Source organism: Cyprinodon variegatus, unplaced genomic scaffold (genome assembly GCF_000732505.1).
Source record: "Cyprinodon variegatus isolate N-32 unplaced genomic scaffold, C_variegatus-1.0 Scaffold6, whole genome shotgun sequence".
In the NCBI taxonomy this organism is placed as follows: domain Eukaryota; kingdom Metazoa; phylum Chordata; class Actinopteri; order Cyprinodontiformes; family Cyprinodontidae; genus Cyprinodon; species Cyprinodon variegatus.
In genome coordinates this window covers 1,999,723-2,015,794 of record NW_015150459.1, presented here as the reverse complement: position 1 = coordinate 2,015,794, position 16,072 = coordinate 1,999,723, and the positions used below count along the sequence as shown (strand labels likewise).

The 16,072-nt window shown below is 36.7% G+C and overlaps 1 protein-coding gene across 1 annotated transcript; it reads left to right on the top strand.

Annotated features, from left to right (window-relative positions):
• The first annotated feature begins 3,912 nt into the window (after positions 1 to 3,912).
• On the top strand, positions 3,913 to 15,870 carry maneal (mannosidase, endo-alpha-like). The gene is made up of 4 exons (XM_015374931.1): positions 3,913 to 4,778; positions 6,801 to 6,910; positions 14,343 to 14,419; positions 14,951 to 15,870. Exons 1-4 carry the CDS (start codon positions 4,265 to 4,267, stop codon positions 15,585 to 15,587), a joined length of 1,338 nt encoding a protein of 445 aa, XP_015230417.1. The 5' UTR covers positions 3,913 to 4,264; the 3' UTR covers positions 15,588 to 15,870.
• Positions 15,871 to 16,072: the final 202 nt, after the last annotated feature.

The following is a 16,072-nucleotide window of genomic DNA, read 5'->3' as shown; positions in this document are numbered from 1 at the left end:
CTATGGAACAAGACAATTTACATTTAAAATAAGAAAAAACAAGCCAATATTATCTAATTATCTTATTTTAAGAGTAGAAATACTCATTCAATTGGCAAATCATCTTAAAGGGTTAGGGTTAGGGTTAAAATTACACTTGGTTTAAGAAATGTTTACTTATTTCTGGATTGTTTTTGCAGTCTTCCATTCTTATTTTTCTTTTCTCAATAATAGGAACAAGGAGATTCGATAAAATAGTAGTGGTCCTTGAACTTTTTTGTTACAGTTGATTGCAGTTTAAATAACATTTAAATCATTTGCAAAAAAGAAAACATTCTTTCTTACCTTTTTGTTACAATGCAAAAACCAACACAAAAAACACAGCAAACAAATATGCAAGCCTGACTCGTTTTACATCAACATGACGCTGATTAAACAAGCAAACATATTCATGGATCAATAGTGATTGATCACAGAAGGTTAAGATGTGGACTCTCCTCTTTTGTTGAGTGGTCGACGCCTTAAAAAAGGAAAAAAAAAATCTAAAAAGAACTTCAAAACAAAAGAGTTAAAATCAAAATGAACAGATTTTAAAACTAAATGTATTTTTTTTAAATATGTCAAAAGGAGCAAAATAAGAGAAGGGAAATTAATGCATTTGTATATTTCTCTATTTATATTTTATTTATTTATTTATTTAGTTTTGTCTTTTTTATTGACATCAAACGAAAAGGAAAGAAACAATGAAACTTAAACTATTAATTTACTGTAATCACTGAAACGCTGTCAGAGGCAGAAATGTAATATTAATCTCCCAACTCTGTAAAAGGCTTTTAAAATATTTTATATGTGAAGACTATAAAGAAGATTAATCATGATATATGTTATACAAACCAGCATTGCATTGAAACTTTATTAGAATTTTAGAGCTTTTGTATTATTGTGACGCGGGATGGATGTGCAGAGGAGCCTGTGAGTAAATTTTTTCAATGCAGCCACAACGACCCCTTGTGGCCCCCCCTCCAAAAAGCATGACATTGGATACACACAAAACATAAAAGCCCCAATTACATGCATGTTGCAAACAGATGATACACAAAATAGGAGTTTGAAAAACGATTGGTTGTTTCTATCTGAACGTGAACGTGAAAAAATTTAGAAGAGACTAAAAGAGAATATGGAGTCAAACCAATTAATAAGCTCATACATGGTATAAGTAGCTTTTATTCATGCACTCTTGTTAACTATGGCTTTAAACCATTGAAAGTTCCTTTTTCATCAGACAATTTTAATGTTAGAGTAAATGAAAAAAATGAGCCTTGTCATGTAATGGCCAATACAATCAGGATAAAGACTCCTGGCTTTGTAGTTGTTTGGCAGATAGCCCAGGACACCCTCTAAAAACAGTATATGCTGGAAAAAGAAGGTGTTGAAGAAGTTGAATGTTAACAGCATTCATGTATACACAGAACGTTCAGTAGAAGGAAAAGGTGGGGGAGAAAAGGTCTAAAAGCAATAATGGCAAACATACACAATATGGTGAAGCAATGCATGTTTAATAATCCAGTGGGGATTTTCAATGTGAGGGCATTAACTTCCTCTGGTCCATGTTGAGTGTGGTACACGCCATGTCACCAAGCAGCACAGTGACTACCGTTAGCTCCATATATTGGCCCACACATGATTGTTGACACCTGATGCCAATTAGTGGCCACACTTTGATTGAATATGTCCCTTTGGTCACATTATTTTCATCATCATCAAATCATGTTCACGTTCAGGATTATTTCCTGAGTTTACTTTTAAAACAATTCTGTTGAAAATGGTTGAAAAGCGATGTCTGACTTTCATTTGTTCATTTTCCTAGAATCTTTTATTCATTATTTCTTATGTCAGATTCAAGTTATGTCTGTGATCATTGCGGATTTTTGCTTTTCTTGTACTAGGGACACGCACTATTTTGCCTACAACTGTATAATCAATATCTTCACTGCTTCATGGATTAAATCTGTTTTCTCCTGCCATTCAGTCCAGGTGAACAATTGAATCCTGCTAGAATTACAGTTATACACTTTCTCTCGTTGGATAATGCATTCAACAAAGCCATGTAGGTTGTTTAACACTTGGGATACTACTTATAAAACTGTTTGTTGATATATGCATGTTGATGCTGTTGGAGCAGAGACTGTCAGAGAATATTAAGATAAGAAATCAATATTTCATAAATCCTCTTTGTTTCCTGACACTTTTTGTCCTAAAAATGGGTGCTGAATTCACAAAATTAAGATGCTAGGTTTTAGTATTCATGCTAGAAAAAAATAAATGCCATATGCTCTTCTGCTGTCAACTTTGATAATGATTTTTATATTTCCTAATTTTATTATTTGAGAAGACAGTGAAATTGGATGACGGTTACAATGCGGAGATAAAGCCTCCATGGTTTTCATTTAGACAAAACCTTTTCTTGGATAAGAACAATAATATAATAGCATATCACTAAGTCAGAGGGTTCATGTTGTTGAGGTCAGTGCCTCTAAAATATGCTTTAATGCCTGGGCCATAATCCAAATCTTCCTGGACTGCACAACTGAATTTAATACAGCAAGCTGTCATAAATTCTTTGGGGATGTTAGGAGGAAATTTATAACATCAATTTATACAGTGGGAAATTTTATGCCCCCCTTATGCATACCTCTTATGGGGATGTTTAATTCCAATAAAAATCAATCCTCTGAGTCAAAAGCTTTGAAACCAAAAGTTTTTTTCTGCTTTAAAAAAAAAGAAAGAAAAAAGAACAATCAGAAAGTAAATGCAGATATTGGATAAAAATATCCAGTCTACGTCTGTGTGCTTCCTTAAAAATATTCAGTTTGGGGTCCTTCTGACTTATACCATTCAGCAAATATAGAAGAGTTTAAAGAAATAATATTCACTTTATGTAAATTATTATTTTCTGTACGGTGGAACAGTTTATAGCACCATTGCCTTGCAGGAAGAAGATATTTTGGTTCAATACCTGGCTTAGGATCTTTCTGCATGGAGTTTGCATGTTCTCTATGTGCATGCCTTGATTCTTTCTAGGTACTCTGACTTCCTCCCACTTTCCAAAAACACGACTGTTTGGTTAAGTGGCATCTCTAAATTTTCCTTAAGGTTTGTAGGCATGGTTATATGTCTCCTGTGTTGCCCTGCAACAAACTGGCGACCTGTCCAGCATCATGTACCCTGCCTTTTCCCCCCAGTTTGCTGGAGACATGCACCAGCCACCCCGCCACCATGACGGATAACTGGAAGAAGCAAACATTTCATCATTCATCTACCACAAAAAAAAAAAAAAAAAATATATATATATATATATATATATATATATATGTTAACAATACTGTATCCTTTTTATGTTTTATGATGCCATGATTCTAACAAGAAGATAGATGACATAATCTACTTTTAAAACTATAATCTTTGCACTGAAATGAAAGACTCATTAAAGGGTACTCAGTTACTGCTTCTACATCACTAATCCTTTTTAGGTTTAGGATCCAAAGAAGCTGCTCAGTTACTGTTTAGGTAATCATATTCCATCTCCATATATATATATATAAACTTAAACATGCTCAGTCAGTTCCATCTTTTCATAGGAACACGCTTGTTTCATGATTAAACCACAAGATGGCAGTAATAGAAATGAGTCAGTTTTGGAAAAGCAACCACCTGTGTTTTAACCCAGGAAAATTTGATCTTTTTTTTTTTTTCTTTTAAATCTTCTTACTCCAGAAACTATGTATACTCTAAGAAGTTTTTGCCTCATAATGAAAAAGGCGTCGTGTTCCGGCTGTGCAGCCATGCAGACTTCAGTCTATTAGATGACGAGGCTTTGGGTTCCGCCTCTTTTGTGTCCAAAATAGAAACTGTGGAAGCAGAAGCCAGCCAACCACAGGGGCTGTCAAACACCGACACTGTAGAGCATCACTTCTGCTGTGGGACGCCGGTCATGTGTTGGATGGTAGTGGAGTGGAGCAAAGAGAAAACGACAGCTCAGTTTTGTTTTTAGAGAGTGACTTTTCCCCCCTTTCTAATGTTTTAATCGCGTTAGTATGTTTCTTAAGTCATCAAAATGAGAGACCCGTGGAGAAAGATAAAGTTGAATATCTCTGCTGCGCCAGCCTGTCTGCTGCGATCGGACAGCAGTCATGCATAGTTGGGCTGAATCTTCTCAGGATACTCACAGAGTTCCCTGCAGGTTCTCAGTTGAGTCTCATCTTGATACTTGAATCGTTTTCATCCCATGCAACCTTTAGCAACAATGGCGAGGCTGCGGAGGAAGGCTTGCGTTGCCCTGTTCCTTTTCACCCTCTTCATCTTTGGGACTTTGATGGGACTGAGGACCCTGAAGCCCACTGATGGCTTCTCGGACTTGGCTCCTGGCTTGGAGCTCCTTCCGATCTTAGGAGGGAGGATGTCCCGAAAAGCCTCTGCGTCCCCCGTTCAAGCTCACCCGCACGGGGACAACTCTAAAGCGGCTCTGTCCTTCTCCGGTCCGGATGGGACCATTTTCTATGACGTTCACATCTTTTATTACACTTGGTACGGCAGCCCGCACATGGACGGGAAATATATCCACTGGGATCACATCCTGGTTCCACACTGGGACCCCAAGGTGGCATCTAGCTACCCGAGAGGAAGACACATGCCGCCCGAAGACATCGCCTCCAGTTTTTATCCGGAGCTGAATCCGTACAGCTCCCGGGATCCGGACGTGTTGGAATCCCACATGGAGCAGATCGGAACCTCCGCAGCAGGTATGGAGCTTTGAGAGGCACTGGTTCCTCTGGGGAGTAAAACAGCTGAGAGTGTTTTACAGCAAACAGCTGATCAGGCAGCTGGACGTTTTCAGCACCTCTATAGCTGGACAGCTCCCTGAGCAGGTGGAGCTGTCCAGCACTTCTGAGGGATGAAAAAGAAAACAAAATCCTTCATGTTTTTTGTCATGTAACGAAAAACTCCTAAATGTGTTTATATTGTTTTGTTTATTCTACATTAACGCACTTATGTGACCATAAATTAAATCCACCCAGGAAAGAATTCTGCTGACAGCAACACCTCATGAATCTGGTCTTTATAGAATATTGACAGAAACTACTATTAACAGAGAGCCATACCATAGACATAGCAGAAAAGTGGGGGAAAAGTGCTAGTTGATTGATTTAGAAATACGACAGACATTGGTTACTCGCTCACTAGTAGTAAAATGATGCAGCTCAAACTTTCACTGGTTAAAGAAAACAAGACAATGTTTCTCTGGCTTTTGAAATATTAAAAAAAGGTTCAAAAGACTCAATACTGTGCGGGTTTCACCTTCCAAAAGGACAACAATTGACACAATCAAAGTTTAAACATGAACCCAACTGATTTTGTGGAAATAGTTTAGATAAACTCTAAATAGTTTAAATCTCTTATCCTGGTGAAAGTTTATAATACACAATATTGACCCAGGAGGCTAACTACTAATGAATGATTCTATGTCCTCACTGGTGGCCTTCAAGTAGTTCTTGAAAAATATCATCCATTATAAATGCGTACATGCTGTTGCCTTTCCAAAACCTTCTCCGGCTCTAAAGACATCTGAGGTCTGCTGCAGGGTGTCAAGTAACAGACTCGTGTTAGAATACACGTGACTTATGTTTCTCTTCTACGGCCTCCTGGGTTATTGTACACCATCCGGACTGATGAGCAGACCATACAATCCTCTGAAAGCTCATCGCTTTAACAGATGGACCATGGGAGGGCTGGCTCTTATGGCTTAGTTAAAACAACCCAATTAATTAGAGACAATGAACAGCCAAACCAAGCTATCAGTAGAGATGATAAGTGACTTTCTGTCTCTTCTTTGTCACAAGCAGTAATTAATAAGGATAGTCTCATTGTTTATACACATAGATATGAGTAAGTATTGCAGTTTAATAACTTTAATGGATTTAATTTGCATATCTGGTATGCCAGTTTCCTTCTGCAGCCAGCGACTAATGCAGGTGATATATAGTGCCTTATAAAAATATTTTGTCTTGTTAAATCTTAGATTAGTTTATGAAATTGATCGACTATAAGATGCACATGACACTAAATGTAGAAGACAAAAATACAAATAGGTTTTTAGAACTTTTTTCCTTACGGTAATTTTTTTTTCTTTAAAGGCTAATCAATTAGGATTTTTGGCTATTCCTTTCTCTCAGAATTGCTCTTTTTTTCCTTTTGCCTCACTGAGATACAAGGGCAGATGTGTAGTGAGGATGACCAATGGTTGTTTTAACATCAGATTCTTCAACTTAAGCTGTAAATCTCTACAGCCCTTAAACAATTGCCATTTAGCCTCTTGGCTGCTTCTCTGATTTATATTCTCTTTGTCTGTTCTGAGTCTGAGGATTTTACAGAACAGTCTGGTTCATGCTGAGATTAAATTTCACACAGAAGAGCTCCATCAACTTATTAACTAACCTGTAAATGGGGCTGAATACAAAGTAAGTTTGATGCTTTTTACATTCATATTAAACAAGAAAAAGGGAAAACCTTGTAACTAGAAAAAATTAGTTACTTTTTTTTTTTTTTTTTAGATATAATCACCATCATCATCAAAGTCATTTTAAGTTCATAGCTGTCAAAGCCCCAAATTGTGTTAAGGCATATCCTCTTAAACAAACGTGACAGCTTGTGATGAGAAATCCAGACATGTCAATGTAAATACCACAACATCCAAGAGATGAGAAGGATGAGACCCTAAAAAGAAAAATGCAGATTTCCATCCTGATGTCCTTTTGTGTTTTCAGGGGTTCTGGTGCTGTCTTGGTATCCTCCTGGCCTTGCTGACGACCACGGGGAACCAGCTGAGGATTTGGTGCCAGCTGTACTGGATGCTGCATACAGACACAACCTGAAGGTAAAATGCATCAGCACATTTTGTAAACGTGGATAGAGTTCTAAAAGCTGGTGGACGAAATGCTCAGAGAGGAGTTAATGAATCCAATGTCCTCTAAAGCATGACATTCTGCTATGTTTTTTCCTCTGGATATACCCTACCTCGTGGCAAGTATGGAAGTCTGTTGTCTTTATTGATCTTTTCTATTTAAACGCAACTTCAGCGTAGTCATGTTTCATCATTAATGCAGCTCAGAAGTTTGATAGAAGTTTCCAAAGAGAAACAACCTTCAAATAAAAGAGATCTTATTTCCCACACTTCAAGTGGAAAAGAACTTCCAAATGACCAACACAACGAAAAGTATTTAGTTGCATTTATAGTATGATGTAAATTTATTAGACTTCAGTAAAGTAATAATGTCATTTCTTGCACAGTTTGTGACAGTTTGAAAAAAATCTAAATCTTACCTGCGACTAACCAGCAGAACAGAAAATAGGTCCTGTTGTTGTTTTTTACATTGGCCTACTAAAAAAGATGCACAAACAAATTAACACTTCTTGAAATTGTGAAATTCACCTCTAACCAACCCTTTGTTTAATACTGAAAGGCAGTGTTGGGCGTATTTACCCATTTATCAAACATTGCTAAATAAAGCTAGAGTGAGTCATTGTGTTCTTATTACTGAAAATAGACCAACAAGAACAACTAGATATAGATGATGAATAAAAAGTAAGAATATTCTATGTTTTTTTTTTGTTTTGTTATTCTTTTAAGAGGGCAAACCTGTGAGACCCTTTTATGGGTTCATATTTATTCTGTGCAGCATAGTAGCTGGTTTTTGCCTTCAATGCAGGACACACATAAAATCCGGAGTACTTCATGGAAGTCATCTAGCAGGAAAAACTTAATTAAATAGCCCCAAATATGGCTCTAAATTATAAACTTAATAAAGCAATGTATAACTGGTTGGTCAGATACTCCGATCCACGGTCCATCCACACTAGATGCCAGTAATGCCACTACCTGTCAATGATCCAAAGAAGAAGGAGAAGGAGCTTGGCTGTTAGCCTGGTCAGGCACAGGCCAGCTGCAGAGAATAGATCACCATGGTAATTTACAGTATGTGCTACTGCTTTTGTGAAACTGACATCCGGGTATTCAGAAAATACAGACTTAACTTCTTATGTTGGTTTCACAAAAAAGGGCCCTGGATGATAACCATATTCTGATCCCTAAAAATTCTGGACACTTTTGCTTTACTTGTTTCCCATTAAAAGAAATGGATAAACACAAAGATCACATATGGAATCCTAGAGACATTTTGTTTTATTCATATTTGCTGATTGCAATTGACTTTGTATTAACTCTTTTAAATGATATTTTCATAGTTATTGAATTTCACCTGGGCTGCACAGTGGGAGAGTGGGTAGCACAGCTGCCTTGCAGCAAGAAGGTTCCGACGGTTGTCTCTGTGTTGCCCTGCGATAGACTGGCAACCTGTCCAGGGTGTACCTTGACTCTTGCCCATTGACAGAGCACCCTTTGTGACCCTTTGAGCACCCAGAGCAGGGTAGAAAATGGAGTGATGGATGGATGAATTTCACCTTTAAAAACACAATTGATATAAATTTGAATGAGTTTAATTTCCAGCTTTATGTTTAAGAGTCAGAGTTAGAAAAAAACTTCATTACCAAGTACATCATTCACATATGAATTTGCATCAGTGATAGGATGCAAACATATTAAGCAAATAAATAAATGTGGAATTATTAAATTGTGAAATAAACAATGAAAGTTGTATAGGAATAGAGGAAAATAGAACAACTTTTAGCTGGAAAAGAGCAATGTTGCAGATATTGAAAATGCACAAAATCAACAACCATTTCTGGAGAGCAGGAGGTTTTGGTCCTGATGAACCAAAACTTCCTGCAGACTGAAAATGAGTTTGTCCATGGCGGAATGGAAAATCTGTGACTTAATAATGTGCCTGATGACTAAGTATTTGTTCCCACTTGCAGTACGTTGTGTAAAGGCTCATGGTTGGAAATCAGGTTTATGCAACATAAACAACCAGGAACCAGCTGTAAACTGTGTCTGAGTGGAACTGTAGGTGACAAACTCCAGTTGCTAGAGCTGTGAATATGACGCTTAGAGTCATTTTTAATCTTACAGAATTTCTTACATAAGATTGCAAATGTCATATTCAGATTCATATTTTTATTATGCAGGGAGAGCTTCTCAGTTTAAAAAGAGCATCATTAGCTGTCAACATTTTCTCAAAGTCTCATTCAGCTCTGCTATGTTTCCTGCCCTCCTCCATGCTTGACATCCAAAGATGCTGTGCTTATGATTGTCTGCTCCCTTACTTTATTTAGCTGTTTAATCATGACAAAATGGTTAACAAGGGTATGAATATTTTGGCATTGACACAAAAATGTGAGTATTTTCTTAAGTTGATTATCTATTCTTATCATGCAAATAATTAGGGCTATTTATTGTAATGCAGTTTGTATTATTTGAAAATTCTGATATTTCATTTTTCAGTGCATCAGACAAACAGAGGCACTGTCCTCTTTATAAACAACTCTGTGGAGTTGCACTGTCAGATATTATATCACATTTATCTCTTCAGTAAACTGGCTGAAGGCTAATAAATAAAATATCTCTGGAGCGACAAGACAAGAACTAGCAGGGAATACATGCAACTGTGGGTCTGTGAATGATTCACATATAATGCTGTCAGGAGTAAAACGAACAGACTGAGTTTATTGTCCGATTTGGTGTCATCTCTCCTCCGAACAGTAGGTCTTTTTTCATTAAATGCACACAGAAAATGAAAAGTGACATGCTTCAAATAATTTTTATTCTGCAACATGTCAGCATCTCATTGAGATACAAGATCTTCTTGTATCTTTTGGGAGTTACTGTATGCTTTTGAATATATATAAAATCTGAGTGCAGATTTTTCTAAGCATCCTCCTACCTAGCTTCTTTTACTCCTTCTGCAGAGAAGAACGTGTATTTTTAGATTCCTTCTTTTTGTTCACTCTTAGAATTTCAGAGGAACAGAACTGTGGATCAGAACATTTTCCTGATTAATATAACACTAATAATGCTGTTATTATCACAATAATAATAATTACTGATAATAATAGCATAAATGCGAAGCCACTTTTGATGGGGCGACAGTGGTGTCTGGTGGAGGAGTTTGCCCTGCAACTGAAGGATTGTCGGTTCAAACCCTGGCTCTGGGTTTCAGTGTCGTTTTCACTTCGACCACATTGCTGATGGTGGCACCCGGTGACACCAATGATACGGCAGCCTCGCTTCTGTCACTGATCCCCAGGGCAGCTGTGGCTAATATGTAGCTTGCCACTATTAGTCTGTGAATGGGTGAATGGCTGAATGTAATTTAAAGCGCTTTGGTCAAGTCTTCTAACTTAATAAAGCACTATATAAGTGAAAGCCACTAAAACTGCCCTGAAGGATTCAGAGCCAGAATCATAACTTAATTTCAAAAATATAGAACCACTTTCCAACTTTGTCTTCTAGCTGTTCTGTGTTATCAATGTAAGCTACAACACTAATAAAAGATAAAAGGAGTTATACAAAATTTGCAATTGAAAGTTTTAAAAATTTGACTGTTTTTATGACAAATGTAATATTAAATTAGGTCTTTGAAGTTGCATTTTAATCATTATATTTTAAACTGAAATCAAAATGTTACAAATCCAAACAGACTTCAATGATTACAATATAACAGAAAGAGAATTTGGTGCACAAATTAAAATTTTTGGTGGATTTTCTGTAAATGGTACACAGTCCAAATTATAGCTCCAGACTTAATTGTTGGGGTTTTATTGTTCTGTTTTAACACCCTAAAGACATTTTATTTGTCTTTTAAAAATATAATGTTTTATAATCTGAAGAGACCAAGATCGCGTTTTGGAAAAAAATACTATGAGAAGTCAAGTAAAATCTTTTTAAGCATAAAGCCACTGCTGTAATTGCCAAACATGGAGATGGTACCTTTAAGCCCAGGGTCTGTTTTCCAGCGGTCCAACTGTTGAGCTGCAAAAAAAATGGTTGTGATCATGAAGGCGAAAATTTTTGAAATTCTTAGTTTTTCACAAATCAACAGCTAAATTTTGAAATTTGAACAAAATGGATGTTCTCATCATGAATAGAAACTTTTTTTAATATTTATTTTCTTTTTATTGCACTATTTGCCTGCACTGTTTTGTTTTATATTGCATTGAGCTTCTAAAACTTTTGTTGTACCCTTAAAGAACAATGATGAAAAAATAAATAAATAAGTTTGTCTGGATTTTGGGTTATTTCATACCTCACCTTTTGGGATTTGAAATGCTGCTGTCTACCATGGAAGGTTTCATACCCACCATGCATCATTTCGTTCCCACAAGAGGGATATTTCATACTAGTTTTGAGAATCTTCGCTTTCAAATAATTTTAAGTAACCTGCCATAAAGGCTAATAAAGATATTACACCAAAAAAAATTATATCTAACCAGACTGAATAGATAAAAAACACAATTTTAAGATTAAAATAAATGTATTACTATAATACCATTCAACATATTTTTATAATTCAGTAAAATTTAGACTACAAAAGAAACTAAATCATTACATAATGGTTTAAATCCATGGGTAAGACATTGGCATGAAAGGTACTAACTAGCAAAGGCCAAATCAGCCTGAAGCCATATAGTTTACCTTGTGTGTTTAAATCAGATTATTAGTAGATTAGGGTAATCCTAAATAACAAGTGGATATTCGTTTTTCTAAAACAAAAAAAACAAGAGGTGTACTTTTTTGTTTCCTAACATCAACATAAATGGTAAGAAACTGACCTATAATTTTTACACTTCTAAAATCAAACAATTCTAACAATTCTAAACCTTACAGCTAACAAATCCTCCATCACCTACCTTTGGGTAACGCTACTAAAGAAACCAATGGCGTTTTCATTATATAAGGTGAAAGGTATTTTCAGCAGCTCCCACACACAGCTTGCAAGTTCTGCACAGCAGAGTTGGAGAGCTCATCACATGGAGCCTCAAAAGCACTGCTACTGCTGCTGCTTGGTGACCTCAGCTTCAACTGGAGCCGAAATAGGCCTTCTGCCCAAGGGTGTGTGTGTGGGTGGTTTGGTGGGGACAGGGTGGTGGGGGTACCCTGGGAGCTTGGTGGAGGAGGAAATGAGGAATGAGCATCAAAGTCCCATGAGTCAGTTTTTGCCTCTGAACAATCTGCACCCTGAGGGGCTGCAAAAGTTCTGTCACGTAAGTAGGCCATGTCAAATGCACAGGGGAAAATGACCCATGGGTGCCCTGTGATCGACCAAACTTTATTTTTTGTGACCCTCTGTTGTTGTGTCTTTTACTGACAATCTGAATTACAAAAATGTCTTAGTTGCAAATGATCTAAGCACTGCAAAGATCAGTTTCTTTTCTTTCTTTTTTTTTTTGCTTGCCAACATCCCTCCATTTGTGCTTTCTGCATAAGATGACATTAAATTCCTCTCTGCTCAGCATAAATCATGCTGCAGTTCATTCAGGGTCATACTGTAAGTGTTTATGAAATATGGTGATGCTTAAACTCATTTACTTCAAATTTACAGCAGAGTTATTGATAGAGTGTATTGAGAATTAGTGCTATAGTGGGTCTGCAGTGAGCTGCAGTAAAACAGCTTTGTGTCTCCCCTGTGGGTGATGATCATGTGGCTTTATATCCTGATGCACATCGGCTTCTCAGGAGCACTACACACCAGAAAATTATGGCTCCATAAATTATGGATTCAAAACAAAAGATCTGCAGTTACAGAGAAATTGAAACAACAGTTGTGTTGCCCACATCCAGGCAGGTTATTTATGGGGTCTACAAAAGTACTTATATTCGGTGTAGTTTTTAACATTGATGTAAAAATATGTAAATGTTTTGTATTGTACTGGGATTTCATATGATATTCCAACACAAACTGGTGTAAAATGGTAAGTGAAGTGTAAATGATATAATAGATTTTACAGAAAAAGTCAGACAAGTTGTATTTCTATTGTGAACACAAGAACCCGAAGTAGAATCAGAGATGTGGGATGACGGGCAGTTTTTACATCTATTAAATTCAGAGACATTTTGGTGTTTTGAGCATGGTTGGCTTGTTTAAACTTATATTTTTTATGAATGATTAGAAACACTTGAGCAGGCAAAAAAAAAAAAAAAAAAAAATCACATAACAGAAGAAATCTGTCAAGGGTAAACATTTTTCTAGATACTGTAGGTGTATGTAATGTCTTTACAGGTCTGTGTCCATTTTTACATAAATGATTGAACAGCTTCTCCATGAGATTTTCAAAGCTTAACCCTGGTTTAGATGTCTCATTAAAAGGTTTAATGCTGTTTGGAACCTCAGACGCGTTAGAGAACAGATTATTTTTTACTGTGATAAAATAATACACAGGTGGACTAATTCAAGTGCCTACTTAAGGGAGTTGTTTGCACCAGACTTTTTTCTGGGGGTGGTAAAACGACTGAATGAAAATTTGTCATATTTCTATCGGTAAAGCAATTTAGAAAACTGTGAATCATTTTTGTGTGAAAGGTTATTTTGCCAGGAACTGTATGAATCTGCTTCGTACGCATTAAGCAGCAACTTGAAGCTAATACATGTTGACAGGAGTTTCCTGCTGAGCTCTGTATCTGTAAAACTTGCTCCTTCCGTGTCAAATAACAATAAAGTGCAACAAAATCCAGCCAAGATGACATATGTTATAAATTAATGATGTACCATATGACCCCTGGAACTTAAAGCTTTTCTGAAGAAATAACCTTAGTGACTTTTGTCACTTCAAAAAAAAATCTGTTTTTTCTCACATTGTTGTCTGCGATTTTTCACTGATTTTAAAGTCTTGTTTCACTTTAAATTATGCATCATCGACTGTGAATTTTCTATCTTTCCTTTAAAATATTTATTTTAAGCAACTTTTATGTACAAACCATTCAGGTCTCCTGTAACGTTGCAACTGTTCTCCCTCCCATTACATGAAAACTGATGTTTCAGTAGAAAAACAAAGTATCAGATAAAAATAAAAGAATTTTAAATATAATAACAACATGTTCATTAGCTTTTGTTTTCTTTTTTGATTATTGTCACAAATATAATTTACTACAAGGTCTGGTAAAACAAATGTGTCTTATTCTGAGGCCTACTGGGACAAAATTGAAAAAATCAGCAGTGATCAAATAATTACTCTGATTAACTGCAACAAAATGCAACTTTTCTTGAGTTATTTCTGGTCCATATAGAAGCCTGACCTCAGTGAGGAACATTACATTAGGGCTTTAATAAAAAAGAACAGATCCGATACTTTATACCGTGACATGCGTTAAAGCTAAGAAACCACATTTTTCATTATGTTTTTTTTTTTTTTCCCAGGTTGCATTTCACATCCAGCCCTACAGAGGGAGAAATGACCAGACTGTGCATGACAACATCAAGTACATCATCGACAGGTAGGCGCTCGTCTGGATGTTCCTCTTTTCTGATGCAACTCAAACAGAAACCCATCAGGTTTGCATGCATGACTAAGGCAACTGAGGCCAAAACACAGAAAGACTTTTAGGTTGCATTTTTAGATTATATAAGACCAGATTCATGACTTATAGATGGGACTTTGATGTGGAAGCAGTTTTTCCTTTCAATCTTTTAGCATCAAAGAAGGTATGAAGGAATGTTCTCGATAAGTAAACACTTAAAAGCCCCAAACTGAAAGCAAATGCTTATAAATATTAGATGTAAAAAAAAATCTGCATGCTGTACTGAAGATATTGCATACCATAAGAAAACATATTTGCACATGAATCATTTGCACAGAAATAATCAGTACATGGTTAGTTATTAAACTGTTATTAATTCTGAGCTTAAGATTATATTTATACAAGAATTGGGAAAATAAAGAATTGAAAAAGGCCAGATATTTAATATAATATAATATATAAGTTCAGTACTTAGTGTTTCTGTTTTTCTCCTATTTGTTTCTAAAGGTATGGGGACCATGGGGCTTTCTACAGATTCACCTCCAGCACTGGGAAGAGCCTTCCGCTCTTCTACATTTATGACTCCTATCTGACTCCAGCGGAGTCCTGGTCTGAATTTTTGACTCCCACAGGCTCCCACAGTGTTCGTGGCTCTGCCTATGACTCTATTTTCATTGCTTTGATCGTTGAGGAGCGGCACAAGCATGACATTCTCGCGGGCGGCTTCGACGGCATGTACACTTACTTCGCTTCCAACGGCTTCTCCTTCGGCTCCTCTCACCAAAACTGGAAGGCCATCAAGGCCTTCTGCGATGGAAACAACCTTCTTTTCATCCCCAGCGTTGGACCTGGTTACATCGACACCAGCATTCGACCGTGGAACAATCACAACACTCGCAACAGGGTAAATGGCCGTTACTACGAGACGGCCCTGCAGGCAGCGCTCAGCGTGAGGCCGGAGATGGTCACCATCACGTCTTTTAACGAATGGCACGAAGGGACGCAGATAGAGAGGGCCATGCCTAAGAGAACTGTGACCCGTGTGTACTTGGACTATCAGCCACATGGACCTGAACACTATCTGGAACTGACCCGCCGCTGGGCTGAGCAGTTCAATAAAGAGAAGCAGCAGTGGCTGATGTAAGCCAACTTATTTCAAACAGCTTTCTCTAGTAGTGTTTTCAAAATGACAGCAAATGCTCCTTCTAGTGACTAAAACAGAGCATATTTTATTGCTAAATGGCCTAACACTCTGACATACTACATGGACCTGATTTGTTCTCCTGCCTGTTCTCAAATCCAAGATTTCAAGTTTATTTACAAGAAAAAGATCCATCCAATTATCGATAGCCATGGCACATTTTTCTTTTCATCAATGACAATACAGGTGTGTTAAAAAGGCATCAAAGAAATTATTTCCTTTTTTTTTGGCGTGATCAGATTTGAATAATTTCTATTATAAAAGACAGAGAACAAAACACACCTACATAAGATTTTATATTCATACATTAAACTGATTCAATACAAGAATCAGGGACACGTTTAGATTGAGCTTAGGTTATGTTATTTTACACAGGATCAAAATTATACATATAGCCTGAAATCTACACATATGCCTCTTCTCACCAT

Excerpts from the sequence above, each read along its gene's own strand:
- maneal (XM_015374931.1), top strand. The coding sequence starts at position 4,265 with ATGCAACCTTTAGCAACAATGGCGAGGCTGCGGAGGAAGGCTTGCGTT. Across the intron at positions 6,911-14,342 it reads CATACAGACACAACCTGAAG|GTTGCATTTCACATCCAGCC; the intron begins GTAAAATGCATC and ends TTTTTTTCCCAG. Across the intron at positions 14,420-14,950 it reads ATCAAGTACATCATCGACAG|GTATGGGGACCATGGGGCTT; the intron begins GTAGGCGCTCGT and ends TTGTTTCTAAAG.